The following is a 27,418-nucleotide window of genomic DNA, read 5'->3' as shown; positions in this document are numbered from 1 at the left end:
CAGAAATGGACAGAGGAGCTCAGAGCCCGGAGCCCAAACCACTGCAGGGAGAGCTGGCGTTTAATTCTCAGGGCTACGGGCACAGCCGGGCCCGCTGTCCCGGGGAGTCCCCGGTCGTCGCAGGGTCCAGTGCCGGCGGCTCTGCCAGTCCTCATTCCCCCTTCCGCGGCAGCCTGGTGCCCGCGGGCCCGGGGTAGGGCAGGCCCAAGGGCGGGTAAAAGGCCTCCGGGAGCGCGGGGCCCGGACCCAGCCTCTGCAGGTGCGGGTACACCAGGCCCAGCTCCGCGGGGCCGTAGCGGATGGTGCCGGGCGTGCACAGGCCTCGCACTACCGGCGGCAGGAAGCCCGCGTGCAGGAGGGCGGGCGGGGGGTCCCCGGGAGGCACCAGGCCCCATGGCCGCACCGGATCCTGCTTCAGGACCCCTGCCCGGATGACAGAGGTGAACTCGGGCCGCGGGGTGGCGGGGTGGCCGGAGGGATCCTCGTCGCCACTGTCCTCTGAGCCTTTGGTTTCCCTCGGGCTGGGCTCCACTTTAATGCGTTTGCCCTGGGTCTGGGGGGCCTCGTTCTCCGCCGGGGCAGCCTGCTTCCCTTCAGTCGGAGGCTCTAGCTCTGGAAGAGGAAGATGCTCAGGGCCTGTATATGTCCCCAGCCCTCAGTCTTCCTATCTTTGGAATGGAGCTGTGCTCGATGGGCCAGACCTGTAGTTCTCAGCTGGGAGTGGTTCTTTTTTTTTTTTTTTTTTTTTTTTTTTTTTTTTTTGAGAGAGAGTCTTGCTTTGTCCCCCAGGCTGGAGTGCACTAGCACCATCTGGGCTCACTGCAACCTCCGCCTCTAGGGTTCAAGCTATTCTCCTGCCTCAGCCTCTCGAGTAGCTGGGATTACAGGGCACGCCACCACACCCAGCTAATTTTTCTATTTTAAGTAGAGATGGGGTGTCCCCATGTTGGCCAGACTGGTCTCAGACTCTTGACCTCAGGTGATCTGCCTGCCTGAGCCTCCCAAAGTGCTGGGATTACAGGCGTGAGCCACTGCGCCCGGCCAGCTGGGAGTGGTTCTGTCCCCAGGAGAGCCTGGCAATGTCTGGAGATATTTTGGGGTGTCACAACTCTGGGGAGGGTACCAATGGCATCTAGAGGGTAGAGGCCAAGGATGCTGTTAAATAAACATCCCATAGTGTCCCCCCAACACAGAATCACCTGGCCCTAAAATGTCAGTAGAGCAGAAATCAAGAAACCCAGACCTGTGCTGTTCAATGGAAGTTTCCAGGATAGAGCTTTCTGTGGTAATGGAAATGTTCTACATCCGCACTGTCCCACAAAGCAGCCACTGGCCACATGTGGCCACCCTGCACGCAAAATGTGGCAGGTGTGAGTGAGGACATGGATTTAAAGTGTTTTTTTGTTTGTTTTTGTTTCTTTGCAGGGCAAGGTGGCTCACGCCTATAATCCCAGCACTTTGGGAGGCTGAGGCGGGTGGATCACCTGAGGTCAGGAGTTCGAGACCAGCCTGGCCAACATGGCAAAACCCTGTCTCTACTAAAAATATTAAATTAGCCGGGCATGGTGGTGGGTGCCTGTATTCCCAGCTACTTGGGAGGCTGAGGCAGGAGAATCGCTTGAACCCAGGAGGCGGAGGTTGCAGTGAGCTGAGATTGTGCTATTGTACTCCAGCCTGGGCAATAAGAGTGAAACTCTGTTCCCCAAAAAAAGTAAATAGATTTTTTTGAGACGAGGTCTCACCCCGCCACCCAGGCTGGAGTGCAGTGCAGCCGTCACAGTGCACTGCAACCTCTAACTCCCGGGCTCAAGCAATCCTACCACCTCAGCCTGAGGACCTAGGACTATGGGTGCATACCACCATACCCGGCTTGGCTAATTTTTAAAATTTTTTGTTGAGACAGGTTCTCACTATGTTGCCCACGCTGGTCTTGAACTCTTAGGCTAGAGCAGTTCTTTTACCTTGGCCTGCCAATGTTCTGGGTTTACAGGCATAAGCCAACACGCCTGGCTTGGATTTTAATTTTTTTTTTTTTTTTTTTTTTTTTTTGGTGAGATGGAGTCTCGCTCTGTCGCCCGGGCTGGAGTGCGGTGGTATAATCTCAGCTCACTGCAACCTCTGACTCCTGGGTAGAAGCGACTCTCCTGCCTCAGCCTCCTGAGTAGCTGGGACTACAGGCACATGCCATCATGCCCAGCTAATTTTTTTTTTTTTTTTGAGACGGAATCTTGCTCTGTCACCCAGACTGGAGTGCAGTGGCGTGATCTCGGCTCACTGCAACCTCTGCCTCCTGGGTTCAAGCGATTCTCCTGCCTCAGCCTCCCGAGTAGCTGGGATTACAGGAGCACGGCACCACGCCCGGCTAATTTTTTGTATTTTAGTAGAGATGGGGTTTCACCATTATTAGCCAGGATGTTCTCCATCTCCTGACCTCGTGATCTGCCTGCCTCGGTCTCCCAAAGTACTGGGATTACAGGCGTGAGTCACCAGGCCCGGCCTGGATTTTAAATTTTTTTTTTTTCGAGACAGAGTCTCGCTCTGTTGCCGGGCTGGAGTACAGTGGTGCAATCTTGGCTCACTGTAACCTCTGCCTCCCGGGTTCATGCCATTCCAAGCTCCTGCCTCAGCCTCCCAAGTAGCTGGGACTACAGGCGCCCGCCACCACGCCCAGCTAATTTTTGTATTTGTAGTAGAGATGGGGTTTCACCATGTTGGTCTCGATCTCTTGACCCTGTGATCCACCCGCCTCAGCCTCCCAAAGTGCTGGGATTACAGGCGTGAGCCACCGCACCCGGCCTGGATTTTAATTTTAATTGCATATAAATGGCTGCATGTGGCTAGTGGCTTCTGGAATGGACAGCCGGGACCCAAAGGTTCCTTGGAGCTTCCCAGGGCCTGAGGTGGGAAGTGGGGCTCACCTGTGGGCTCTGGCCCCGGGCTGGATGCCTCCTCACAGGCCACTCTGGCTGGAAGCTGGAAGGCATCCAAAGGAGTTTGGCCACCCTCGGCTTGGCTGGGGACAAGATGGATGCGGTTAGGAGCCAGGGGTCCTTGGCCTCTTAGGACTCCCTCCTGCTTTACCCAACTTGTGGCAGTAAGTGTGGACACCCCTATGGGTAAAGGTGGATCCCCATCCTGAGGCATTTACAGGGCTCATCACCAAATCTCTAAACTCCGGGTTGATTCCTAGCCTGGCGTGGCCCTCGCTCCTAAGGCCAGACCTGGATAGCCGGTGGCCACCTGGATGTCACCACCTGTGTGTCCTCTGGCACCTCATGCCTATCTGATGTCTGCATCGCCCTTTCAAACCTGCTGTTCCTCTCAGGAGCTCAAATCCGGGCTCAGCAAAGCCAGAGACCTGGGCAGAAGATGGTCTCCTCCCCCATAGAGTCTGGCACTTCCCAGGACTGGCCCCAGCCTCTGCCCTGGTCCTCCAGCGCCCATCTTGTCCCTCAGTGCCTCCTTCATGGCAGCTAGAAGGGTTGTTTTTTTTTTTTTTGAGACGGAGTCTCACTCTGTCGCCCAGGCTGGAGTGCAGTGGCATGAACTTGGCTCACTGCAACTTCCGCCTCCTAGGTTCAAGTAATTCTCCTGCCTCAGCCTCCCGAGTAGCTGGGATTACAGGTGCATGCCACCACGCCCGGCTAATTTTCTTTATTTTTAGTGGAGACAAGGTTTCACCATCTTGACCAGGCTGGTCTTGAACTCTTGACCTCATGATCCACCAGCCTTGGCCTCCCAAAGTGCTGGGATTCCAGGCGTGAGCCACTGCACCTGGCCTAGAAGGGTGTTTTTTCCTTTTTTTTTTTTTTTTTTGAGACAGGGTCTCACTCTGTTGCCCAGGCTGGCGTGCAGTGGCACGGTCACAGCTCACTGCAGCCTTGACCTCCTGGGCTCAGGTGATCCTCCCACCTCAGCCTCTGGAGTAGCTGGGACCACAGGTGCATGCCACTGTAACTGGCCAATTAAAAAAAAATTTTTTTTTTTATAGAGATGAGACCTCACTTTGTTGCCCAGGCTGGTCTTCAGCTGGTGGGCTCAGGCAAACTACCTGCCTCAGCCTCCCAAATTGTTGGGATTACAGGCATGAGCCACTATGTCCGGTCTAGAGCAGTCTTTCTAAAAAGCAGATTTGACTATGATCCTCTCCAGCTCTAAAGCTTTCTGTGGCTCCGCAGTGCCCCTGCACCAAAAGGCCAGGCCATCATCTTCAGGCTGGTTTCTCACTGCTTTCTACTCCCACCCCAAGCATTACCTTTAGGGTCAGGCTGTTGCTTGGAACCCTTTCTCTGCTTGGAACACCCCTCACTGCTTCTTTCCATTAGTTGCTGTGCTCTGTGGGCCTCCCCTGGTAAGAGCCTGCCATGGCTCCCCAGTGCCCCAGAGTCAAGAGTTCAGACCCGTCACCTGAGCCTAAGGAGGCTGTGAGCCTGCCCCTGCCTTCCTCAGAGATACTGTCCCCCTCCCCCTGGTGACTCCTCTGTCTCCTGCCAGCAAGACCGTTCCACTCTGGGCCTCTGCTCTCACCATCCTCCCCCTCCTTCCCCTTCCTATCTGCAGAGGGCTTGTCCCATTCTAGAAGCCCTCTCCGAAGCACCCTCACCGGAGGTGGGGAGAGACAGCAGGGCCCCGAGTCCCCTGCAGGAGGGGTGGGCACAGCCCTCACCTGAGCACGTGGCTGACCCAGAGCACATGGTGCTCCCCGGGGCTCTTCCCGCTCCCAGCCACTGTGGCCACGGATTGCAGCCACACGAAGCCCCCGGCGCGCTGCAGCCAACGGTAGTAACCTGTCATCACCTGACCCTTGTCCAGCACTGGGCCCAGCCCAGGGGTGGGAGAGACGGGAAGGGGTGGGGTGGGGACAGGGAGGAGACAGAGACAGGTGGATAGGAGGAGACAGGAGGAGTGAGAGAGAGCAGGGGAGTGGGCAGGGAGACAGTGGGAAGAAGAGATAAAGGTGAAAGCACAGAGAGAAAGGCAGAGTCAGAGAGACTGAGAGGTAGTCCAGCAGTGAGGCCTCTTGGGTGTTTTGGAGACCCCACAGCCCCGCTGACACCCCCCCACCCGCAACATCCTGAGGCATCGCTCAGTCTCCTTGCTGCTCTTCCAGTGCTAAACGGAGTCCCTGGAGCTGTAGGTGCAGCAGGAGGCACTGTGGGCAGCCCTGAAGGACTTCCAGGGACCAGGGAGTGGGGTACTCGGGTCGGGGGGGGGGGTGGTAGGCAGGCGTGGTGGGTGGAGGTGGGTCTCACAGTCCACATGGCTCTGGCGGATCCTGGTGGCATCCTGTCCGTGGACGAACTGGTAGCAGCTGCGGCCCACCAGCTCTGAGGGCCCCAGGTCCATGTGGTCGCTGACTCTGGGGGGTGACAGAGAAGAGGGGAGGAGTCCAAGACCACGGGGTTGGGGGAGAGGCAGAGTTGGCTCCAGAGTCACCTGGGGTTCAAACCCTTGCTGTAAAATGGGTGCAATAACGGTGTTGGCAGGTGTGGTGGCTCACACCTGTAATCCCAACACTTTGGGAGGCTGAGGCATGCGGATCACTGGAGCTCAGGAGTTCGAGACCAGCCTGCCTAAGATGGTAAAACGCTGTCTTTACTAAAAATACAGAAATTAGCTGGTTGTGGTGGTGCATGCCTATAATCCCAGCTACTTGAGAGGCTGAGGCAGGAGAATCACTTGAACCTGGGAGGTGGAGGTTGCAGTGAGCTGAGATCATGTCATTGCACTCCAGCCTGTGTGACAGAGTGAGACTCCGTCTCAAAACAAACCACAAAACAGTGTCTCTCCCGGGGTAGCCGTGAGCATTCAGGCGGATGCTGAGTGGCAAGGCCCTAGGTACCCTGGAGGCCTCAGAGCATGGGGCTATTTCAGCACTTCATTTGTCTCCACTGTGGAGTGCAGGAGAGGAAATGGATGGGAGATGAGAGGCCAGAGAAATGGGCTGAGATGGGCCAAGCTCTGCAGCCCCAGAAGGAGGGCCTGGACCCAAGACACAGCCCCTCTTCCATCCCCGAAGGCACCCCTGGGCCAGGCCTCTGCCCTGGTCCCCTGCCTTCCCTCCCTTCTCCCTATCATCCTGTCCCTCCACTGCTGTCCCGCCTCCCATGGTTCCCCAGTGCCGTACCCTGCAGACCTGGCACTCCCTCTGACTTCCCATGTACCCCCAGATCTCCATTGTGACCCCGATCCACCCGCCACAGCCCCCAACCCCGGTACCTGCTCTCACAGGCAAGGATGGTGAGACCCAAGCTGAGACGGAAGACGATCATGTGTCCGTGGAGTGGCAGCTCAGCCAGGGGGGCCGGGGGCAACGTGTGCCCGAGGGCCACAAGGCCCAGGGCGTGGGCCCGAAGGCGTCCAGTCACGTGGATGACCTGCTGGTGGTGGGCATGGTTGGAGGGGCAAGGCGGGCCGGTGGCGGCAAGAGGACCATCACTGGGCTGGGTTCCCGCTGTCCCCCACAGTGCTGGGCACTGTGTGACCACCCCCCCATTCCCAGACTGAGTTCCCTAAGCCACCTGCAGTCAGTGAAGCCACCAGCCTGGTTCCCTTGGTCACCCTCAATCTGAGGACATGGCTGGCTGGAATACAGGAGCCTGACTGCTCACACCCACCTTGTACCCCGAGGCCTTGACGTGCAGCCCCCTTTTGGTGAGCGTGGATTTCATGCGGACAAAGAAGGAGCGCTCCTGGACCAGGGAGGAGGGGGGCACCTTGGTGAGGCTGGCCTCTGGGACAGAGAGCGAAGGAAGGTTATGGGGTCCTGAAGAGGAAACGCACAGGCCACCCTGACCCTTGCAGAGCCAGCCGGACATAGACACAAGATGCCCACCAGACCACAGCCGCACTCAGAAACATGCCTGATGGCTTTGCAAGCTCATGGGGACAGTATATGGGCTTCCCTATGTGGCAGCCATCCGCATCTTTTTTTTTTTCTTGAGACTGAGTATCACTCTGTCGCCAGGCTAGAGTGCAGTGACACGATCTCGGCTCACTGCCTCCTCAGTTCAAGCAATTATCCTGCCTCAGCCTCCCAGGTAGTTGGGATTACAGGCGTGTGCCATCACGCCCAGCCAGTTTTTGTATTTTTAATAGAGATGGGGTTTTGGCATGTTGGCCAGGATGGTCTCGATCTCTTGACCTCATCATCTGCCTGCCTCGGACTCCCAAAGTGCTGGGATTACAGGCGTGAGCCACCACGCCTGGCCCCATCCACATCTTTCTAATGCTGAAACCCGCCCCGACCCTCCCTTGCTCTGAACCTGCCATAGCTCCCTAGGGCCTTTAGAAGAAAGCCCACCTCTCAGGCCCCATCCTCCAGGTCTCAGCGGAGACTTCTCTTCCAAGAAGCCCTCCCTGACCCCAGGCTGGGTCAGCCATCCCCTCTGAGTTCCCCTATCCCAGCCCTGCCCCATCTGGGTTGCCACTGTCTGAGGACATGTCGGTCTCCCCTCACAGGACTGGGAGCCCCAGGTGGGTGGTGCTGGAGCTGTCATGGTCACTAGTGTGTCACCAGGACAGGGGCTGGCCCAGAACAGGGGATTGGGGAATAGCAACAGATAAGACTCACAAATTCAGATCCTTCTGTAACCCCCACAAAACAGTCCTAAAAATATGCTCACACACAGATGACCCTGTGCCTCAAACTCAGGTACGAACACAGTCCCGCTCCCCAACAGCCTGCACGTGTTGCAGACATCGCCCCACGCTTGCAAGCACAGCTGATGTCTCAGATGTTTTTGGTGTTAAGCAAACCCAAGATTGGAAAATCCTATTTACAGGATAGTTAGCCTCATAGGCCCCCAACATCTCAGAGCTAAAAAGAGCCGGCAGGGTAATCTGCAGCACCCTCCCTCCCATACACACTGGGAGTGGAAATTTCCACTGGAGAGAAGGGTTAGGCTTGCTGACCCCGGAGCAGACAGACCTGGGCTGGAATCCAACTCAGTCACTTATAGCTGTGTGATCTGGGGCAATTAACTTAACCTCTCTGCGCTGTGCCTCAGTTTTCTGCTGTAAAATGGAGATAACAGTTCCTGCATTGTGGGGCTGTGCTTAAGATTTAATGCATTTTTTTTTTTTTTTTTGAGACGGAGTCTTGCTCGGAGTGCAGTGGCGTGATCTCGGCTCACTGCAACCTCCGCCTCCTGGGTTCAAGCGATTCTCCTGCCTCAGCTTCCTGAGTAGTTGGAATTACAGGCGCCTGCACCATGCCCAGCTAATTTTTGTATTTTTAGTAGAGACGGGGTTTCACCATGCTGGCCAGGCTGATCTCAAACTCCCGACCTCAGGTGATCCGCCCGCCTCAGCCTCCCAAAGTGCTGGGATTACAGGCGTGAGCCACCGCACCCTGCGTTGTTTTTTTTTTTTTTTTTTGAGACACTGATTCTGTCACCCAGGTTGGAGTCAGTGATGTGATCTCCTCACTGCAACCTCTGTCCCCAAGGCTCAAGCCATCCTGTCACCTCCCAAGTAGCTGGGACCACTGGCATATGTCATCATGCCCAGCTAATGTTTGTTTTTTTTTTCTTTTCTTTTTTGTTTTTTTTTGGAGACAGAGTCTTGGACTTGCCCAGGCTGGAGTGCAGTGCCACAATCTCTGCTCACTGCAACCTCCATCTCCTGAGTTCAAGTGATTCTCCTGCCTCAGCCTCCCGAGTAGCTGGGACTACAGACACGTGCCACCATACCCAGCTAATTTTTTTTTTTTTTTTTTTTTTAGTAGAGATGGGGTTTCACTGTGCAGGCCAGGCTGGTCTCGAACTCCTGACTTTAGGTGATCCACCCGCCTCGGCCTCCCAAAGTGCTGGGGTCACAGGTGTGCGCCAGCGCGCCTGGCCTTTTTCGTAATTTTTGTAGAGATGGGGTTTCACTAAGTTGCCCAGGCTGGTCTCCAACTGAGCTCAAGTGATCCGACCCGCTGGGCCTCCCGAAGTGCTGGGGTTACAGGCGCAAGTCGCCGCACCCGGCCCTAATGTAGTTATGTAATGTGATTATGTATTTAAAGGCACAGCCCAGCGTACATTCCCTATAAGCCTGCCTTTTTATTTACCTAAGCCTCTCCCAACTCCTTTCAGCAGCCAGGGGGGTCTTTCTGTAGCTCAAATCTTTGAGAGCTTGGCAAGCTTAAGGAGCCAAGTCTCACCGCCTCAATTTATACTCCGATTCCTTTTGCAAAGATTCGTTCTACACAGCTCTAACTTCAGTGCTTTTTGTATAAACGTGGCATGGCTAGATACAGTACAGCGGGCGTCCCCCGATCTACCCTCAGAGTTCATTATTTGGGAGCCCTTAGAATTACCGATCTCGGCGGTATCCGCAAGCGAAGAGGAAGAGGATGAGGAAGAGGAGGAGACGGAGGGCGGGGTTGGGGGGCCGGGGGTCGGGGTCCGCAGCCCCAGTTGCTCCAGCACCTCCGAGTGGTCCCCAGGGTGAATGTAGTCGAAGACACTGCTGCCCGTCATCTCCACCTGCCGGCGAAGGAGGTGAATGCAGGGGGCGGGTGAGGTGCGCGCGCAGTAACTCGCCCGCCCGCTGGGCTCAGCCTTGCCTCATTTGCCTGCATGCAGGTGCGCTTCATGCCAGTGTATTTTTTTAAGGAAAAAAAAAAAATTACCTTTCAAACGGAAGATACCAACTTAGATTCTTCTCGCTTCATACCTAGTGATTAGTAAGGATTTTTCCCCGCCCACTGTATTAAGGGACTGTGTGGGAGTGGGGCATGGGTGGGAGGTGTCAGAGCCTCCGTTTACCCAACTCCTGCTTACTCAGTGCCACCCCCATACAGCAAACAACTGTGCCCTGGCATGAATCACTGGGTATCCCAGCAGGAATGAGATTCAAGATACAAACAGGGGAGTGGTTTTTAAGCTCTCAAAGAGTTAGAGCTTTTCAGTCAAACACTTTTACATTCAATTCTACCTTGTAAATCTCTCTCCCAGCAGTCCCCTTCTCTCCCTGCCTCCCTTGATCCAGGCCCCCATCTTCTCCCCACTGTGTTTCTGCCCTTGTGTCCTCACTGGTCTTCTGACCTACAGTTCAAAGATGCCTCTGCAAGTTACTTACCTGACCACCATGGCTGCCATGACTCCTATTGCCCCTCAGCTTGGGGATCACGTGCTTCCCTCAGACTGTTATCCCTCTGGGCTCCTCCCCCTCATTAAATCCTCTCCCACACCAGCTCCAACAGCTTCAAGCCTTTACTACTTCTTCTGCTTTTTTTTTTTTTTTTTTTTTTTTTTGATGGAGTTTCACTCTTGTTGCTCAGGCTGGAGTGCAATGATGTGATCTTGGCTCACCACGACCTCTGCCTCCCAGGTTCAAGCAATTCTCCTGCCTCAGCCTCCCAAGTAGCTGGCATTACAGGCATGCACCAATACACCTGGCTAATTTTGTATTTTTAGTAGAGATGGGGTTTCTTCATGTTGGTCAGGCTGGTCTCAAACTCCCGACCTCAGGTGATCTGCCCGCCTTGGCTTCCCAAAGTGCTGGGATTATGGGCGTGAGCCACCGTGCCTGGCCTTTTTGTTTTGTTTTGTTTTTGAGACAGTTTTGCTCTCGTTGCCCAGGCTGGAGTGCAATGGGGCAATCTTGGCTCACTGCAACCTCTGCCTCCCAGGTTCAAATGATTCTCCTGCCTCAGCCTCCAGAGTAGCTAGGACAGGCATCTGCCATTGCACCCAGCTAATTTTGTATTTTTAGTAGACACCGGGTTTCACCATCTTGCCCAGGCTGGTCTCAAACTTCTGACCTCAGGTGATCTGCCCACCTTCGCCTCCCAAAGTGCTGGGATTACAGGCGTTAGCCACCACACCCAGCCAAGCCTTTCCTCCACTCTTCCTCCTTCCCATCCTCTTGTCCAAATTCCCCTCCTTTTGGTGTTTTCCTCCTCCGGGAATCTCACTGAAAGGCCACTCACAAGTTGCCAATGCACTGAATTTCCCAAATTTCCTATTTGCAAAAAATATTTGTAAAAATGATCACAGTTGATAGCAGTTTGTATTGGAGGGACCAGCAAAGCTTAAGGTACTGTGAGATGCCAGTGCTCCAAGGATGGGGCTTTCAGTAGGTCTTCCTGCCCTCCCCCGACCACCTTTTTTTTTTTTTTTTTTTTTTTTTGAGATGGAGTTTCACTCTTGTTGCCCAGGCTGGAGTGCAATGGCACGATCTCGGCTCACTGCAACCTCCACTTCCCGGGTTCAAGTGATTATCCTGCCTCGGCCTCCCAAGTAGCTGGGGTTACAGGTGTCCACCACCACACCTGGCTAATTTTGTATTTTTTTTTTTTTTTTTAGTAGAGAGATGGGGTTTCTCCATGTTGGTCAGGCTGGTCTTGAACTCCCAACCTCAGGTGATTCGCCTACCTCGGCCTCCCAAAGTGCTGGGATTATGGGTGTGAGCCACTGTGCCCGGCCATCTGCCCTTCTTTTACTTACTCATTAGCCTCCAACTGCAGGAGCTGGGGTGAAAACAAGAGCTTGAGATAAAGACAGAAATGCAAGCCGATCAACCAGAACACCACAAAAACCTTCCAAAGCCAGTAAACCTCAATACCTCAATCCCTTCCAATACTAATTGCTCTAGACCTTTTTCTTTTTCTTTTTTCTTTTTTAAGGCAGAGCCTCACTTTATTGTCCAGGTTGGAGTGTAGTGGCTCCATCACGGCTCACTGCCGCCTTGACCCCATGGGCTCAAGCAATCCTCCCATCTTAACCTCCTGAGTAGCTAGGACAACAGTGTGCCACCATGCCTGGCTAATTTCTAAGTTTTTTTTGTAGAGATGGAGGGGGTGGTAGTGGTGGGATGTCTCACTGTGTTGCCCAGGCTGGTTTTGAATTCCTGGCCTCAAGTGATCCTCCTGCCTCAGCCTCCCAAAGTGTTGGGATTATAGGCATGAGCCGGTGTGCCGGGCCTCTAAACCTTTAAAATTATTAAGAGGAAACAAGTGTTGGCAAATATGGTGCATCTGGCCCGCCAGTCATTGGCAAACTGATCTTTCAGTGAACCTGCTTTCCTCAGATCTACCTGTTACTTTAACAGCCCTCCTCATCCGGGCACAGTGGCTCATGCTGTAATCCTAGCACTTTGGGAGGCTGAGGCGGGTGGATCACGAGATCAGGAGATCTAGACTATCCTGGCTAACACGGTAAAACCCCGTTTCTACTAAAAATACAAAAAGTTAGCCGGGTGTGGTGGCACGTGCCTATAGTCCCAGCTACTCGGGAGGCTGAGGCAGGAGAATTGTTTGAACCTGGGAGGTGGAGGTTGTAGTGAGCCGAGATCGCGCCACTGCACTCCAGCCTGGGCAACAAGAGCAAAACTCCATCTCAAAAAAAAAATAAATAAATAATAAATAAATAAATAAATAAATAAAAACATAAAAATAAAAAATAGCCCTTCTCTGCCTTTGAGGATGAACCGTGTTGGGTGCCATGTGGGTTGCCAAGGACTTTGGGGACCACAGAGATCCAGTCCATTTTTCTTGCTGCAATGGTGAGGCCAGGAGAGAGGAAGGGCATGCATGGGCCTGGCAAGGGAGATGGTGGCTGTGCCAATCCAGGTCCACTGGGGGTCCCTTACCTGTGAGAGACCCAGATAGATGGAGACTGTCTCTGAGATGTAGAGGAATTTTCCTTCCTGGTTCAAGGCGAACACAAAGCCATCCAGGGACTAGAGCCGGGAGAGACAGGCAGGGGGAAGGGTGGACCTGTTGTCCCTCTGTCCAGCCGCCAAGTGGTAAGAGGTTCTGAAACCTGGGTCTCCGCCTGAGGTGGACTGTTCTGGTGGGGAGGGGACTTCAGTGGTCCTCGGAAGGGGCAGGGAATGGGGGGATCTTGAGCATTCGGCTTCCCAGTCCAGGTACCCCCACCATGGATGGATGCTGAAGAGGCTGCTGTTCTCCAGAGGCGGCCGCTAGGTGGCGGCAAGGAGCAGCGGGGAGGGAAGGGGCCTCACTCACCTGCAAGATGTGACCTCCCAGGTGCTGCTCGAAGACTTCGGAGACCAGCGCCGTGGGACCGCGGCGGCCTGGGGCTGGGGGCAGATGGAAGGATGAAGCCTGTTAGTCTGGCTGACCCTGCCCAGGGCAGGTCCCCAGGGAGCCAGTCTACAAGAGCCAGTCTCCCTCTCTTCCCCTAAGGCCTGTAGACATCTTGGGGTATCGGGGCACCCATGGGGGAGACACCTGGGGCGTGGGACACACAGGTGGGTGCGACAGTGAGTGACAGACTGACTCCAAGAGACAGAGGGGCCAGGGGGTGCACAGAGGGACTCATTCATTCGTCCACCCATTCATTCACAAAAACTCCCTGAATATCTACTCTCCCTATGGTCCTGCACTAGGCATTGCTGGGGGTGCAATGGTGACCAGGACAGCCCAGCAACCCCCGCACTCCTACTGGGCTCTCAGACCAGGGACAGTTGAACAGCAAGCAAGAAACTAACATCTCTGCTTAGGGATCCCATAAAAATCAATAAATAAGAAACCAACAGACTGGGCGAGGTGGCTCACACCTGTAATTCCAGCACTTTGGGAGGCCGAGGCGGGTGGATCACAAGGTCAGGGGTTCGAGACCAGCCTGGCCAATATGGTGAAACCCCGTTTCTACTAAAAATAAAAAAAATTATCCGGGTGTGGAGGTGGGCGCCTGTAGTCCCAGCTACTCGGGTGGTTGAGGCAGGAGAATCACTTGAACCTGGGAGGCGGAGGTTGCATTGAGCCGAGATCGTGCCACTGCACTCCATCCTGGACGACAGTGCCAGACTCCGTCTCAAAAAAAAGAAAGAAATAAATAAAGAAAAAGAAAGAAGGAAGGAAGGAAGGAAGGAAGGAAGGAAAGAAAGAAAAGAAAAAAAGAGAAAAAGAAAGAAAGAAAGAAAGAAAGAAAGAAAGAAAAAAAGAGAAAGAAAGAAAGAAAGAAAGAAAGAAAGAAAGAAAGAAAGAAAGAAAGAAAGAAAGAAAGAAAGAAAGAAAGAAAGAAAGAAAGAAAGAAAGAAAGAAAGAAGGAAGGAAAACCAACAGCCTGGGTGAGGTGGCTCATGCCTGTAATGCAAGCACTTTGGGAGGCCGAGCCAGACAGATCACTTGAGGTCAGGAGTTTGAGACCAGCCTGGCCAACATGGTGAAACCTGTCCCTACTAAAAACACAAAAAAATTAGCTGGACATCGTGGCGTGGGCCTGTAATTCCAGCTACTCAGGAGGCTAGGTGGGAGGATCGCTTGAATCTGGGAGGCGGAGGTTGCAGTGAGTCGAGATCATGCCACTGCACTGCAACCTGGGCAACAAAGTGAAACTCCATCTCTTAAAAAAAAAAAAAAAAAAAAAAAGACAAAAAGAAAGAAACTAACAAATATAGAATTACCTTTTGTGGCCAGTGTTATGGAGAATGAAATAGGTGGTACAAAATGGACACTAATGGGGTAAGGGCTGTTGAAGGAGGGGACATTTGAGCTCAGACCTGAAGGATGAGAAGGAGGCAGAGAGGAGACTGAGAGACAGAGACAGAGGGATATAAAGGAATAGAAGAAGATAGAGACTTTACAACTCAACAACAAAAAGACAATTCAAAAATGGGCAAAGGGGCCCAGTGCAGTGGCTCATGCCTGTAATCCCGACACTCTGGGAGGCCGAGGTGGGTGGATCCCCTGAGGTCAGGAGTTCGAGACCAGCCTGGCCAATATGATGAAATCCCAAAATTTCTCTACAAAACCGCAATGATGAAACCCCAAAAATTCGCTACAAAAATTAGCCGGGCATGATGGCGGGTGCCTGTAATCCCACCTACTCAGGAGGCTGAGGCAGGATAAATCACTTGAACCCAGGAGGCGGAGGTTGCAGTGAGCTGAGTTAGGGCCATTGCACTGCAGCCTGGGTGACAGAGTAAGACTCCATCTTGGAAAAAAAAAAAAGGCAAAGGGCCAGGCACAGTGGCTCATACCTGTGATCTCAGCACTTTGGGAGGCTGAAGTGGGAGGATTGCTTGAGCCCAAGAGATCGAGACTAGCCTGGGCAACACAGTGAGACCTCATCTCTACAAAAAATATATTTTTAAAAATGGGCAAAGGACTTGAATAGATATTTCTCCAAAGATGATATACAAATGGCCAATAAGCACATGAAAAGATACTCAACATTAGTCATTATGAAAATGAAAATCAAAACCACAATGAGACACCACTCCACACCCGCTAGGATGGCTAGCATCAAAAAAATAGTGGCCGGGCACGGTGGCTCACGCCTGTAATCCCAGCACTTTGGGAGGCTGAGGTGGGCAGATCACAAGGTCAAGAGTTTGAGACCAGCCTGGCCAACATGGTAAAACCTTACCTCTACTAAAAATACAAAAATTATCTGGGTGTGGTGGCATGCACCTGTAATTCCAGCTACTCAGGGCTGAGGCAGGATAATCTCTTGAACCCAGGAGGTGAGTCGAGATTATGCCACTGCATACCAGCCTGGGCGACAGAGCGAGACTCCATCTCAAAAAACAAACCAAACCAAACCAAAACAAAAAAACACAGAAAGTAAGTATTGGTAAGGATGTGGTGAAATTGGAACCCTCGTACATTGCTGGTGGGAATGTAAAATTGTACAGCCACTGTGGAAAACAATTTGGTGGTTTCTCAATAAGTTAACATAGAATTCTCTCTCTCTCCTTTTTTTTTTTTTTTTGAGACGGAGTCTCGCTTTGTCGCCCAGGCTGGAGTGCAGTGGCGCGATCTCAGCTCACTGCAAGCTCCGCCTCCCGGGTTCATGCCATTCTCCTGCCTCAGCCTCCCGAGTAGCTGGTACTACAGGTGCCCACCACCATGCCTGACTAATTTTTTGTATTTTTTGTAGAGACGGGGTTTCACCGTGTTAGCCAGGATGGTCTTGATCTCCTGACCTCGTGATCCGCCCGCCTCGGCCTCCCAAATTGCTGGGATTACAGGTGTGAGCCACCGCGTCCAGCCAAGTGCCTGTTTCTTATGGGGCTAAGGGACTAGGTCTCCTGTCAGGCCCCAGCATTTCCCCTCCCTGGCTGTGTGCCCTGGGACCAGCCTCTCTGTCTCTCTGTGCCTCAGTGTCCTCCTCTGTCAAGCGGGTTTGCCAGGAGCGGTGACTTCCCAGGCTGGTCACACATTCAGTCCACTTAACAGACAGAAAGGGCCTGGCTGGGGCCTGGCAGAAGCAGATGCCGCGGCACAGAGCGGGACTGGTATTAATAGTGTGATTACTATTGTTATCACCCGACCATCAAACACCAGGCGGCGAAACCCCGCCCTCCCCCATGGGCGCGCAGCCCCCGCATCCCCAGCCCCCTAGTGTCTGGGCTGAGCTTCCTCCTCCCGGGAGTACCCCACACCCTCCTGGCTGTTCCTCCCTGCCTCCACCTCCGCCTGGAGCTCCAGGAACAATTACTGGGGGGCTGGGGGGGTGACGGGGACCCCCTCCCTCAAGATACAGCTCAGAACCAGCCGGGTGACAGGCAGGAACAATGCTGCCTGCTAATTGTCGCAATTTTCCCCTGTCATTTTTGCTAATTCCTTCATTTTCCCTCTCCCAGGATCAGCCTGGGTCAGACTGAACCGCTGCAATTAACAACATTAACGGGCACGGCGGGACTGGGGGGTGTGCTTGGGGGGGCTTGGGGACCTGCTCTTTCCCATACATGGGTCCGGTGCCCTGTGAAAGGGACCCCCAGAGACTCCTTCTGATCACTGACTGATGTGTCTTTTTACCCCCAGCCTCCACCTCCCCATCCCACCAACTCCCCGATGCCTCCCACTATTTCCTCCTTTCCCTCTCCCCTCAAAATGTCCCCACTCCTCTGTCCCCCACATTCAGCAGGAGACTTTTCACCACTTCCACATCCGCCCTCCCATGTCCAGAACCCAAACATCGCTCATCCATTTAACAAACACTTGCTGTGGTTCTTATCAGAGCCTGCCCAGTGTCCTCATCTCCTGCACAGAAAGGGAGCATGAGGAGCAGAGAGACGGGAGACCAGGGGCAGACAGAGGGGGACCCAGGGACAGAGAGGGGGGGCCCAGGGACAGACAGAGGGGGACACAGGGGCAGAGAGATGGGGACCTGGGGGCGGAGAGATGGGGACCTGGGGGCAGAGAGAGGGGGGACCTGGTGGGAGAGGGAGGGAGGACCTGGTGGCAGAGTTGGTGGGGGAGACGCAGGGGCAGAGAGAGGGGGACCCAGGGGCAGAGAGAGGGGGACTCAAGGGCAGAGAGATGGGGGACCCAGGGGCAGAGGGAGGGGGAAACTGGGTGCAGAGAGCGGGGGGACTTGGGGCAGAGAGAGGGGGAATCCAGGGGCAAAGGGCAGAAGCCAAGACCTTTTCCAAGTTCCCAGGTCTCCCCTGTCACCTGCCCTTCTCAACTGCCCTTCGGGGATGTGTTGACCCTGGGTCCTGGAGAGAAGAGGCTGGGGCTTCATCACCCAGGGAAGTCGGGAGAGGGGTCCTTCACATGCCCCATCGTCAAAGTGCTGCAGGCCTGAGGGCTGCATGGGGGTGAGCACCATGGGGTGGGGCAGTGCCGGGTCACCTCTGCCTTTACTTTCCTCAGCCTCATCTGTAAAATTGGTCTACAGTGATAGAGCTGAATAGGCTAGTGCATATAGTAGGTGCCTAATACTGGGAGTTATGCCACCATTCTCTTTTTTTTTGAGACGGAGTCTAGCTCTGACACCCAGGCTGCAGTGCAGTGGCGTGATCTCAGCTCACCGAAACCTCTGCCTCCAGGTTCAAGCGATTCTCCTGCCTCAGCCTCCCAAGTAGCTGGGATTACAGGCGCACACCACCACACATGGCTAATTTTTGTATTTTAAGTTGAGACGGGGTTTCACCATATTGCCATATTTCCTGTTCGAGACAGGCTTGTCTCGAACTCCTGACCTCAGGTGATTCATCCACCTCAGCCTCACAAAGTGCTGGGATTACAGGTGTGAGCCACTGCGCCGGCCGTGCTTTTCTTTTCAGTATGACTACAGATAACATCAGGGCACCTCTGCCTTTTCGGGTGGTTTCTTGGAGGCCGCCCTCTGTGTCTCTCACACCCACATGCATTTTAAGCAAGTCTCAGGGGTTGGACCTGACCATGTCACCTGTGTCCCGCCACCCATGGCCCCAGCCCAGCCCCGGCCCCAGCCTAGCTGCCCTGGCTGGACCACCACACCCTCATCCTCACTGGGCTCCTACTTCCGCCCTCACCACCTCCATGACTCCCCTCTCACTGCGGGTAGCAGCCAAACCCCTACCACTGTGCATGAGGCTCTGCACCCAGCCAGCTGATCCCTGCCTGCTTCAGGGCCTTTACACCTTCTGTTCCCTCTGCTGAGCCACTCTCTTCCAGCTTTTCTCACAACCGCTCCCACACCTCTTTGGAGCCTCAGCTCAAAGATTACTTTCTTGGCTGGGCCCAGTGGCTTACACCTGTAATTCCAGCACTCTGGGAGGCTGAGGTGGGTGCATCACCTGAGGTCAGGAGTTCAAGAACAGCCTGGCCAACATGGTGAAACCCTGTCTCTACTAAAAATACAAAAATTAGCTGGGCATGGTGGCGTGTGCTTGTAACCCAGCTACTCGGGAGGCTGAGGCAGGCGAATCACTTGAACCTGGGAAGTGGAGGTTGCAGTGAGCAGTGAGCCGAGATTGCACCACTGCACTCCATCCTGGGTGACAGAGCAAGACTCTGTCTCAAAAAAAAAAAAAAAAGTTACTTCCTCAGCGAGGCTGTGCCTGACCTGTGAGCCAAGAAGTCACCCGTTGGCAGGCCACAGTGGCTCACACCTGTAATCCCAACACTTTGGGAGGCCAAGGCTGGCAAATCACTTGATCCCAGGAATGTGAGACCAGCTTGGGCAACATGGTAAGACCTTGTCTCTATAAAAAATGCAGGCCGGGCGCGGTGGCTGAAGCCTGTAATCCCAGCACTTTGGGAGGCCGAGACGGGCAGATCACGAGGTCAGGAGATCGAGACCATCCTGGCTAACACGGTGAAACCCTGTCTCTACTAAAAAATACAAAAAACTAGCCGGGCGAGGTGGCGGGCACCTGTAGTCCCAGCTACTCGGGAGGCTGAGGCAGGAGAATGGCTTAAACCCGGGAAGTGGAGCTTGCAGTGAGCTGAGATCCGGCCACTGCGCTCCAGCCCGGGCGACAGAGCGAGACTCCGTCTCAAAAAAAAAAAAAGCAAAAAGTAGCTAGGCATAGTGGCATATGCCTGTAGTCCTGGCTACTTGGAAGGCTGAAGTGGGAGGATCTCTTGAGCCCAGCAGGCAGAGGCTGCAGTGAACCAAGATTGTACCACTGCATTCCAGCCTGGGCGACAGAGCAAGACCCTGTCTCAAAAAAATAAAAAAAGGGCCGGGCGCGGTGGCTCACGCCTGTAATCCCAGCACTTCGGGAGGCTGAGGCGGGTGGATCACCTGAGGTCGGGAGTTCGAAACCAGCCTGAGCAACATGGAGAAACCCCGTCTCTACTAAAAATACAAAACTAGCCAGGCGTGGTGGCACATGCCTGTAATCGCAGCTACTAGGGAAGCTGAAGCAGGAGAATCACTTGAACCCAGGAGGTGGAGGTTGCGGTGAGCCGAGATCATACCATTGTACTCCAGCCTGGGCAACAAGAGTGAAACTCCGTCTATAAATAAATAAATAAATAAATAAATAAATAAATAAATAAATATGTCACCCCTCCTTCCCTCAACTGCCACAGTCACTCAACAATTTAGTAAGCCCTCATTGTGTCCCAGATGCTATTCCAAGCTCAGCAACCAAGGGGCTGTTAGTGAATGACACAAAATAACGAGATAAATACAGAGTGTCAGATGACAATAAGTGCTATGGGAAGAAAGAAGGCTGTAAAGGCCGGGCGCGGTGGCTCATATCTGCAATCCCAGCACTTTGGGAGGATAAGGAGGTTAGGAGTTCGAGACCAGCCTGGCCAACATGGTGAAACCCCCTCTTTACTAAAAATACAAAAAATTAGCTGGGTGCGGTGGTGGGCACCTGTAATCCTAGCTATTCAGGAGGTTGAGTCAGGAGAATTGCTTGAACCCTGGAGGCAGGGGTTGTACCACTGCACTCCAGCCTGGGCAACAAGAACAAAACTGCGTTAAAAAAAAAAAAAAAAAAAAGGAATAGGGAATGCTGACGTGAGATTTAGGCTGTCTCCTCTCCAGACTCAGAGGCTCAGGGCTAGACTCAAACATCTGTTGTCCCATTTCGCAGATGGTGGACTGAGGCTTAGAGAGGCAGAGACCTAGAACCCATTCCTGTAGACCTACAGACCACATATGATGGTTGAGAGGTTGGGGCCAGGTCATCTGTGTTTGAATCCCAGCGGTGTGACCTTGGGCAAACACTTCTGTAACTTGGGAACCATAATAGTGCCTCCCTCTGAAAAAGAGTTATTTGTATACAGGGCTTATCACAGGATCTGATGCATACATTCTATATGATCACTATTATTGTTATTATTTTAGGTACTGGGTCTTGCTCTGTTGCCCAGGCTGGAGTGCAGTGGCCCGATCACGACTCACTGCAGCCTCAACCTCCTCAGCTCAAGCAATCCTCCCACCTCAGCCTCTTCAGTATCAGGGACCACAGGCGGGCGCCACCAAACCTGGCTTATTTATTTATTTTTATTTTATATATTTTTTGAGACGGAGTCTTGCTCTGTCACCAGTCTGGAGTGCAGTGGCGCGATCTTGGCTCACTGCAATCTTCCCCTCCTGGGTTCAAGCAATTCCCCTGCCTCAGCCTACTGAGTAGCCGGGACTACAGGCACATGCCACCGTGCCCAGCTAATTCCTTGTATTTTGGTAGAGACGGGGTTTCACCATGTTGGCCAGGATGGTCTCGAACTCCTGACCTCCTGATCTGCCCACCTCGGCCTCCCAAAGTGCTGGGATTACAGGCGTGAACCACCGCGCTTGCTCGGCCAATATTTGTATTTTTGTAGGGACAGGGTTTTGTTATATTGCCCAGGGTTTTGCTATGTTGCCCTGGCTGGTCTCGAACTCCTGGCCTAAAGCGATCCTCCCACCTTGGCGCCCCAAAGTGCTGGGATTACGGATGTGAGCCATGGTGCCCGGCTTATTACTGAGGAGGGCATGGGAGTCCCCTCCCCTTCAGAGAGTGTGACCGACTGCTCTGCTCTGTGGCTTCAGCTAAAACGCTGTCCTCAGCTCCTCCTCTGAACTATGGAAGCAGGTGCTTGGCCTCTTGTTAGGGACTCTGTAGAGCTAGAAGTGCCCCTGACCCCCAATTTCCCAATTTTGGGACTATAGGAGTCCACGCAGTACCAAGCACCCCGACACTGTCCTGACCCTACTTCCACTTGGCACCATGGCCCCAGTGGGGTCGATTAAGTCCATGTTGTGCCACGTCAGTGCTGTGACCTCAGCCAGCCTCTGATGCCTCTGAGCCCCGGAATGCCCATCCAGGTAATGGGGGGCTGGACGCCGCCGGGGCTCTCTTAGCCCCCGCCTTCCCCCCCTCCAGCTCGGGGACAATAGACAAGATGTTTATCCCCCGCCGGCGCACATGTTGTTCGCGGTAATGACAGTAATCAGCGGCGCTAATGCCGCATTCTCTCCGCGCCAGTCAATTCGCCTAATTACCGCCTGGGAAGCCGGATTATTTAAATTTAAATGGTGATTTATTGCGAGCTTAATCAATGCTATTTTCTCTCCCCCCTCTTCCCCTGGGACGGGGCAGGAGGGGAATTGGAGCCCCTCCAACCCCACCCTAAGGACACCCTCTTCTCCTGGAGGGGTGGGGACAGGGGTAGCCTGGGGCGCCCTGAGACTTCAGATAAACACCACTCACACCTTATCCTCATAACCGCAAAGCTGTAACAAACACATAAAATAGAAGTAATAACAACATAACAACACTTCTATGTCTCAATAATAAAGTCTGAGTAATAATAATAAACTTAGATATTTATCTGTATCTTACAGAGTTTATATTTTTACATATTCTAGATTATATTGCTTTGCCTATTTCTTTATTGTGTCTCGGCCACTAGGATGCCAGCCGCTCCGGGGCAGGGACTTTTGTCTAGTTTGTTTCTCCGGCTGGATCCCAGCGCTCAGAAAAGTGCCAGACAGGCAGGAGATGCTCCAAAAGCGGCAGCCCCCACCGCCCCCTCCTCCACGCCCCGAACCCCTCCAGCAGCCCTGCAAGGTCACTGCTGATAACAGCATTGGCAGCATAGCGGTGGCTTGCTCTGAGCTAGGCATTTCCAGGGACTTTGCAAATATGACCTGGTTGATTCTCTGCTCAGCCTCCTGGGGAAAGTTGGACCGTTTTTCCCACTTCACATTAAGGCACAGAGAAGTGAGGCGACCTGCCCGGGGTTGCAAATCTGGGGGGTGGCTGGGCGGCGACAGGAACATGGGGCATCTTCCTGAAGTTCCCCATCTCATCCGCCACATCATACTGTCTCCCTCTTGCTCCTCCAACTGGGGGCCCAGACTGTACAGTCCTTGCGTCCCCTCTGGGGCCCCTCAGGTCTGGGTCCAGGGTCTCTGGCCCATTAGCGAATGGGCGTCCCAAGTCAGGGTGGGTCTCCTCTGTCCCGCTCATGCAGCTGGGAGTTTCTTTGGTTGTAATAATGATTCCTCTCTCCTAATAAAAATACAGGAATAGCATTTACCAGTGACCCCTAGCACTGCCAGGACCTTGTTTAGGGCAGAATTCACGAAAGCTTCCCAACCTCTTGCGCCCATTTGACAGTTTAATAAACTGAGGCTTGAAGAGCAGAAGCCACCTGATAGGGGCACGCAAAGGTCCTGGCTGACTCCAGAGACAAGCATCTGGGAGAGGGCAGGTCCGCAGCTCAGACCCGGGCTGCAGTGACTCGGCCACGAGGGCCCTGGGACCCTTGCCCCGCGCATGCGCACTCACCGAGGCCAGCTGGCGGCCCCCCGGCTCTCAGCCCCCAGGGCGGCGCCCCCAGCGCGGCGAACCGGCGCAGGCGGAGGTAGGTGACGCTGAGGCGCACGATGGAAGCCTTGTCCAGCTGGCTCGAGATGGCGCCGGGCAGCGGGAGAAGCTTGGCCAGCTCGAAGAACTCCAGGTTCTCTTTCCCGCGCCGCGAGCGCGCCGCGTTCCGGGACTTCTCCTTGCGCTGCGCCTGCAGGCTGGGCGGGCGGCGCGGAGGAGGTGTCTGCGGGGCCCCGGGACTCAGGGGCGTGGGAACTGGGGGGGAGCCCCGCCTCCCGGGGCCTTGGGAACGGGACCGGACGTTGGGAGTGGATTCTACACCTCTGCAGGTGGGAGCAGACCGGAGTGTGGATTCTATACTCCGGCCCAGGGACAGAACCTCGAGTGTCAATTCTTGGGGGAAGGAGGAGGAAGGGCGAGAGATTAAAGATGTTGGGCGTGAATTCTGAGGACCGGGACTAGAAGCTGAACGCAGGAGAGCGGGCTCAGGACGGTAGTTAACTCAAGGTAAGACCCATCCCCAAGGGGCGGGGCAGGGAGCTGGGTGTGAACTGCCCCTTGGCATGGAGACAGAACATCGGGTGTGAACTGGTCCCGGGGACGCCTCCCCGGGGGCGGGGCCGCGGCCAGAAGGGCGGGGCTTTGCTCACCATGGTCCGGACTGCGCCTTGACCATCAGCCCGGGTAGAAAGTCCCACGGGACGCTGGCGCCGCGGCCTCCCACGCATTTGACCTCGCTTCCGCCGCCACTGCCGGGATAGGGGGCCGCCATCTCCGGGGGGCTTGCTCAGGCGGGCTCCGAGTCCCGAGTCTCCTGCAGCGGGAGGGGGTCAGAAGCAGCGCTCAGTGCCCTCGGGAGACCTTCTAGGGAAACTGAGATTCGTGCGAGGCTCAGGGTCCCAGCAAGGAGCTGGGGACGGGGGCTGGATAGTGCCTCAGTTTCCCCTCCCTGGAGGCCTCGGTCCGGAGGCCGCAGCTCCCACCCTAGCCGGCCCGGGGCTGGCGCTCCGGGTGAGGACGTGCCCCGCCGCCGCCTCCCCCGCGCCGCCCGCCAGCGCGCCCGCCTCACGCCCGCGCCGGGCCGGCTCCCGCATACCAATGGGCGCACGCGGCGCGCATACGGATCGAACCGGCCCGCGCGCTGCGTGCCAAGCATGCCCAAGCCGGGCGGGGGGCGGGCGCCTCCCGGGCCAGGTACGCACCGCTCCAGCCCCCGGAGCCCTCTGCCCCGGGGACCCGCCCCCCAAGCCCATCCCCGGAGTCTTGACTCCGCGGATCTGCAGTCTGTTTCCCTGGCTGGGCTAAGGAGGCAGGGGGCAGAGGGCAGGGACCCCCATCCTGTGTCCTGCCCAGGATCACCCCCAGCCTCTCGGGGTGGCGCCACGTGTCCGGACCGCCACATCCCCACGACCACAACTTCCTCCCTGAAGACCCCGGCGCGCCAGCCCCAGCCCCGGACGCAGCCGCCACAGCTTCTGCCCCAGGACGCCCCCAGGATTGACCCGACACGCGGGGACCAGGTGTCCTGGTCTCCTGATACCCTAGAACCAGGAACGTTTGCAGTTAGGTCTTCATTCCTCCAGGACCAGGCGCTCAGAACACCCGCTAAACGCAGGTACCAGGCCGCCCCCAAACCTCCCAGCCAGGTGTCCAGATGCCCCAGACCCCCGCGTCCAGGTCTCCCAGCCCCAGATTTCTCCAGGACCCAAACACCCGTGCGCCCCTTCCCCCAGCCTCGGGATACCCTCGTCCCGACCCCGTAGCCCCCAGGACACTGGAGTTCCAGCCCCCCATTCCTCCGGGACCCAGAAGTCTCCCTCCTGCCAGCCTGCAAGCTTCCCCTACCCGCAGGACCGCCAGTCCGGTTACTTGGCCGCAGAGCAAGCTCCGGGCGCGGCGTGGGGCCGGCCGGGCGGCGTGGAGGGGCCGCTCCATAGACCCCGGGGCGCGCGGGGCGCAGTGAGACGCGCGGGCTGTGGCGCCCGGCTCTCGGCGCCCACCTCGGCCTCGCAGACTTGGAGACGCGCGGCCAGCGCTGGCGGGCGGGGGCGGGGTCTGGCGGAGCCCCGCCCGCCGCGTCTCCGCCCCCAGACCCGCCCCGCTCGCTTTTCCCTGATAGGAGGCCCAGCTACCCTGGGGTCCGAGTTTCCTTGCCCCACGGTAACGTCGGGGGTCAGAATGAGAACCTCGGATCGGAGCTTCCCCACCCCAAGAGGGGAACACCGGAGTCCGGGCAGTGTCTCTACACCCCTTCAGGAGGCAGCTAGTGCCCCAGAAGCCCCTCGAGACAAGACGGGTACCCTGCACCCGAGCCGCCTGTACGAGTGGAGACTCAGACGTCAGTGCTCCCTCCAGGGACACAAATTCACAATTCGAGACCCTCCCTTTCCGGGAGAGAACCCCAGGGTGTCAGCACACTCTCCCCCCACAGGGCTGGGACTTCGCATCCAAACCCAACCCGCCTTACAAGGGGGACATACTCCTCCCTCGTCAGGGACCAGGATCCAGCCCTCTAAGGAACTCCAGAGACCAGGATCCTGGCGTCTTATCTCCATCCCCTGCCGCAGGGTCGGGAACCCTGACATCCAAGCTCCCCATTAGATCATAAATGGGAACTCGGGGTTGTAGCACCTCGTACAGAGGACAGGGACCCGGGTGTGTCCAAGCCAGGCCTTCCTCAGTCTGATAGGAGGTCCTACAGTTCCCCTAGCTCGTTCCCTCCATGGAGCCTCCACTTCCCGTTCTCAGGATGCTGCCTGGCATGGGGGTCTCCAAGCACTTAAAATCCTCCACATGACCTCAACATGGGGAATGAAAATGGAGCTGGGGGCCGGGCGCGGTGGTTTACACCTGTAATCCCAGTACCCTGGGAGGCCAAGGCGGGTGGATCACCTGAGGTCAGGAGTTCAAGGCCAGCCTGGCCAACACGGTGAAACTCCGTCTCTGCTAAAAATACAAAAAATAGGCGGGTGTTGTGGTGGGCACCTGTACTCCCAGCTACTCGGGAGGCTGAGGCAGGAAAATCGCTTGAACCCGGGAGGCGGAGGTTGCAGTGAGCTGAGATCCCGCCACTGCACTCCAACCTGGGCGACAGAAAGAGAGTCTGTCTCAAAAAAAAAAAAAGAAAAAAAGAAAAAGAAAATAGAGCAGGGGATCTTAGAAGAGGCACACAGTCGGGGGCTTGCAGGGAGCACATGCTGGCCTTTGGTTGGGCAGATGGGGAAACTGAGGCACACACAAACACCCGTGTGCACTTGTTCGCAAGAACACACAAACTCGTTCATGATCCTCATAGTTAACACGTAGGGAGTGCTTATTTTCTGCTAATACTTTATTTATTTATTTAATTTTTATTTTTTTTGAGACAGTCTCACTTTGTCGCCCAGGCTGGAGTGCAGTGGCGATCTCAGATCACTGCAAGCTCGCCTCCTGGGTTCACGCCATTCTCCTGCCTCAGCCTCCCAAGTAGCTGGGACTACAGGTGCCCGCCACCACACCCGGTAATTTTTTTGTGTTTTTTAGTAGAGACGGGGTTTCACCGTGATAGCCAGGATGGTTTTGATTTCCTGGCCTCCCAAAGTGCTGGGATTATAGGCGTGAGCCACCGCGCCCAGCCTAATACTTTATTTTATAGCAAGATTCTGAGATGGGCTCTGTTACTAGACCCATTTTACAACTAGGGAAACTGAGGCATGGGGAAGTGATATAGCCTGGTGACAGTGACCTCTCAGACAATAGTTCCCTATTTGTCCCCAGGGAGACTTGCTAGGGTTTCAGGGCAAGGATTCAAGCTCAGATCATGGGCTCCTATCTTCTGACAGCACTTCCTGGCTGTGCAGCCTGGGTGGGTGCTATGCCAGCCATGAGAGGTGCACTCGTGCCATTAATTAATTAATTAATTACTTTTGAGACACAGTCTTCTCACTCTGTCACCCAGGCTGCACAATCACTGCTCACTACAGCCTTGAACTCCCAGGCTCAAGAGATTCTCCCACCTAGCCTCCCAAGTGGCTGGGACTACAGGTATGCACCACCACACCCAGCTATTTCTTAAAAATATTTTGTTGGGAGGCCGGGTGCGGTGGCTCACGCCTGTAATTCCAGCACTTTGGGAGGCTGAGGCGGGCGGATCACGAGGTCAGGAGATCGAGACCATCCTGGCTAACATGGTGAAACCCCATCTCTACTAAAAATACAAAAAATTAGCCAGGCATGGTGGCGGGCGCCTGTAGTCCCAGCTACTCAGGAGGCTGAGGCAGGAGAATGGCGTGAACCCCGGAGGCAGAGCTTGCAGTGAGCCGAGATTGCTCCACTGCACTCCAGCCTGGGCGACACAGTGAGACTCCATCTCAAAAAAAAAGTTTTGTTGGCTGGGTGCAGTGGCTCATGCCTGTAATCCCAGCACTTTGGGAGGCCAAGGCAGGTGGATCACCTGAGGTCAGGAGTTCAAGACCAGCCTGGCCAA

The 27,418-nt window shown here is 55.1% G+C and overlaps 1 protein-coding gene across 1 annotated transcript; it reads right to left on the bottom strand.

The window, feature by feature from the left end:
- Positions 1 to 26: 26 nt before the first annotated feature.
- Positions 27 to 24,976, bottom strand: NPAS1 (neuronal PAS domain protein 1). The gene is made up of 12 exons (XM_030941931.1): positions 24,799 to 24,976; positions 23,604 to 23,767; positions 22,915 to 23,150; positions 12,962 to 13,035; positions 12,583 to 12,672; positions 9,305 to 9,473; positions 6,618 to 6,733; positions 6,220 to 6,377; positions 5,253 to 5,359; positions 4,667 to 4,814; positions 2,919 to 3,013; positions 27 to 612 (listed from the first exon to the last, which is right to left on the bottom strand). The coding sequence occupies exons 2-12, from the start codon at positions 23,723 to 23,725 to the stop codon at positions 152 to 154; spliced, it is 1,776 nt and encodes a 591-aa protein (XP_030797791.1). The 5' UTR covers positions 23,726 to 23,767; positions 24,799 to 24,976; the 3' UTR covers positions 27 to 151.
- Between the last annotated feature and the right edge of the window lie 2,442 nt (positions 24,977 to 27,418).

The sequence above is a fragment of the Rhinopithecus roxellana genome, chromosome 12, assembly GCF_007565055.1.
Source record: "Rhinopithecus roxellana isolate Shanxi Qingling chromosome 12, ASM756505v1, whole genome shotgun sequence".
NCBI lineage: Eukaryota > Metazoa > Chordata > Mammalia > Primates > Cercopithecidae > Rhinopithecus > Rhinopithecus roxellana.
This window is presented reverse-complemented; position numbering and strand designations above follow the sequence as displayed.

Excerpts from the sequence above, each read along its gene's own strand:
- NPAS1 (XM_030941931.1), bottom strand. The coding sequence starts at position 23,725 with ATGGCGGCCCCCTATCCCGGCAGTGGCGGCGGAAGCGAGGTCAAATGC. Across the intron at positions 12,673-12,961 it reads TGGGAGGTCACATCTTGCAG|TCCCTGGATGGCTTTGTGTT; the intron begins GTGAGTGAGGCC and ends TCCCGGCTCTAG. Across the intron at positions 6,734-9,304 it reads TGCGGATACCGCCGAGATCG|AGGCCAGCCTCACCAAGGTG; the intron begins GTAATTCTAAGG and ends TCTCTGTCCCAG.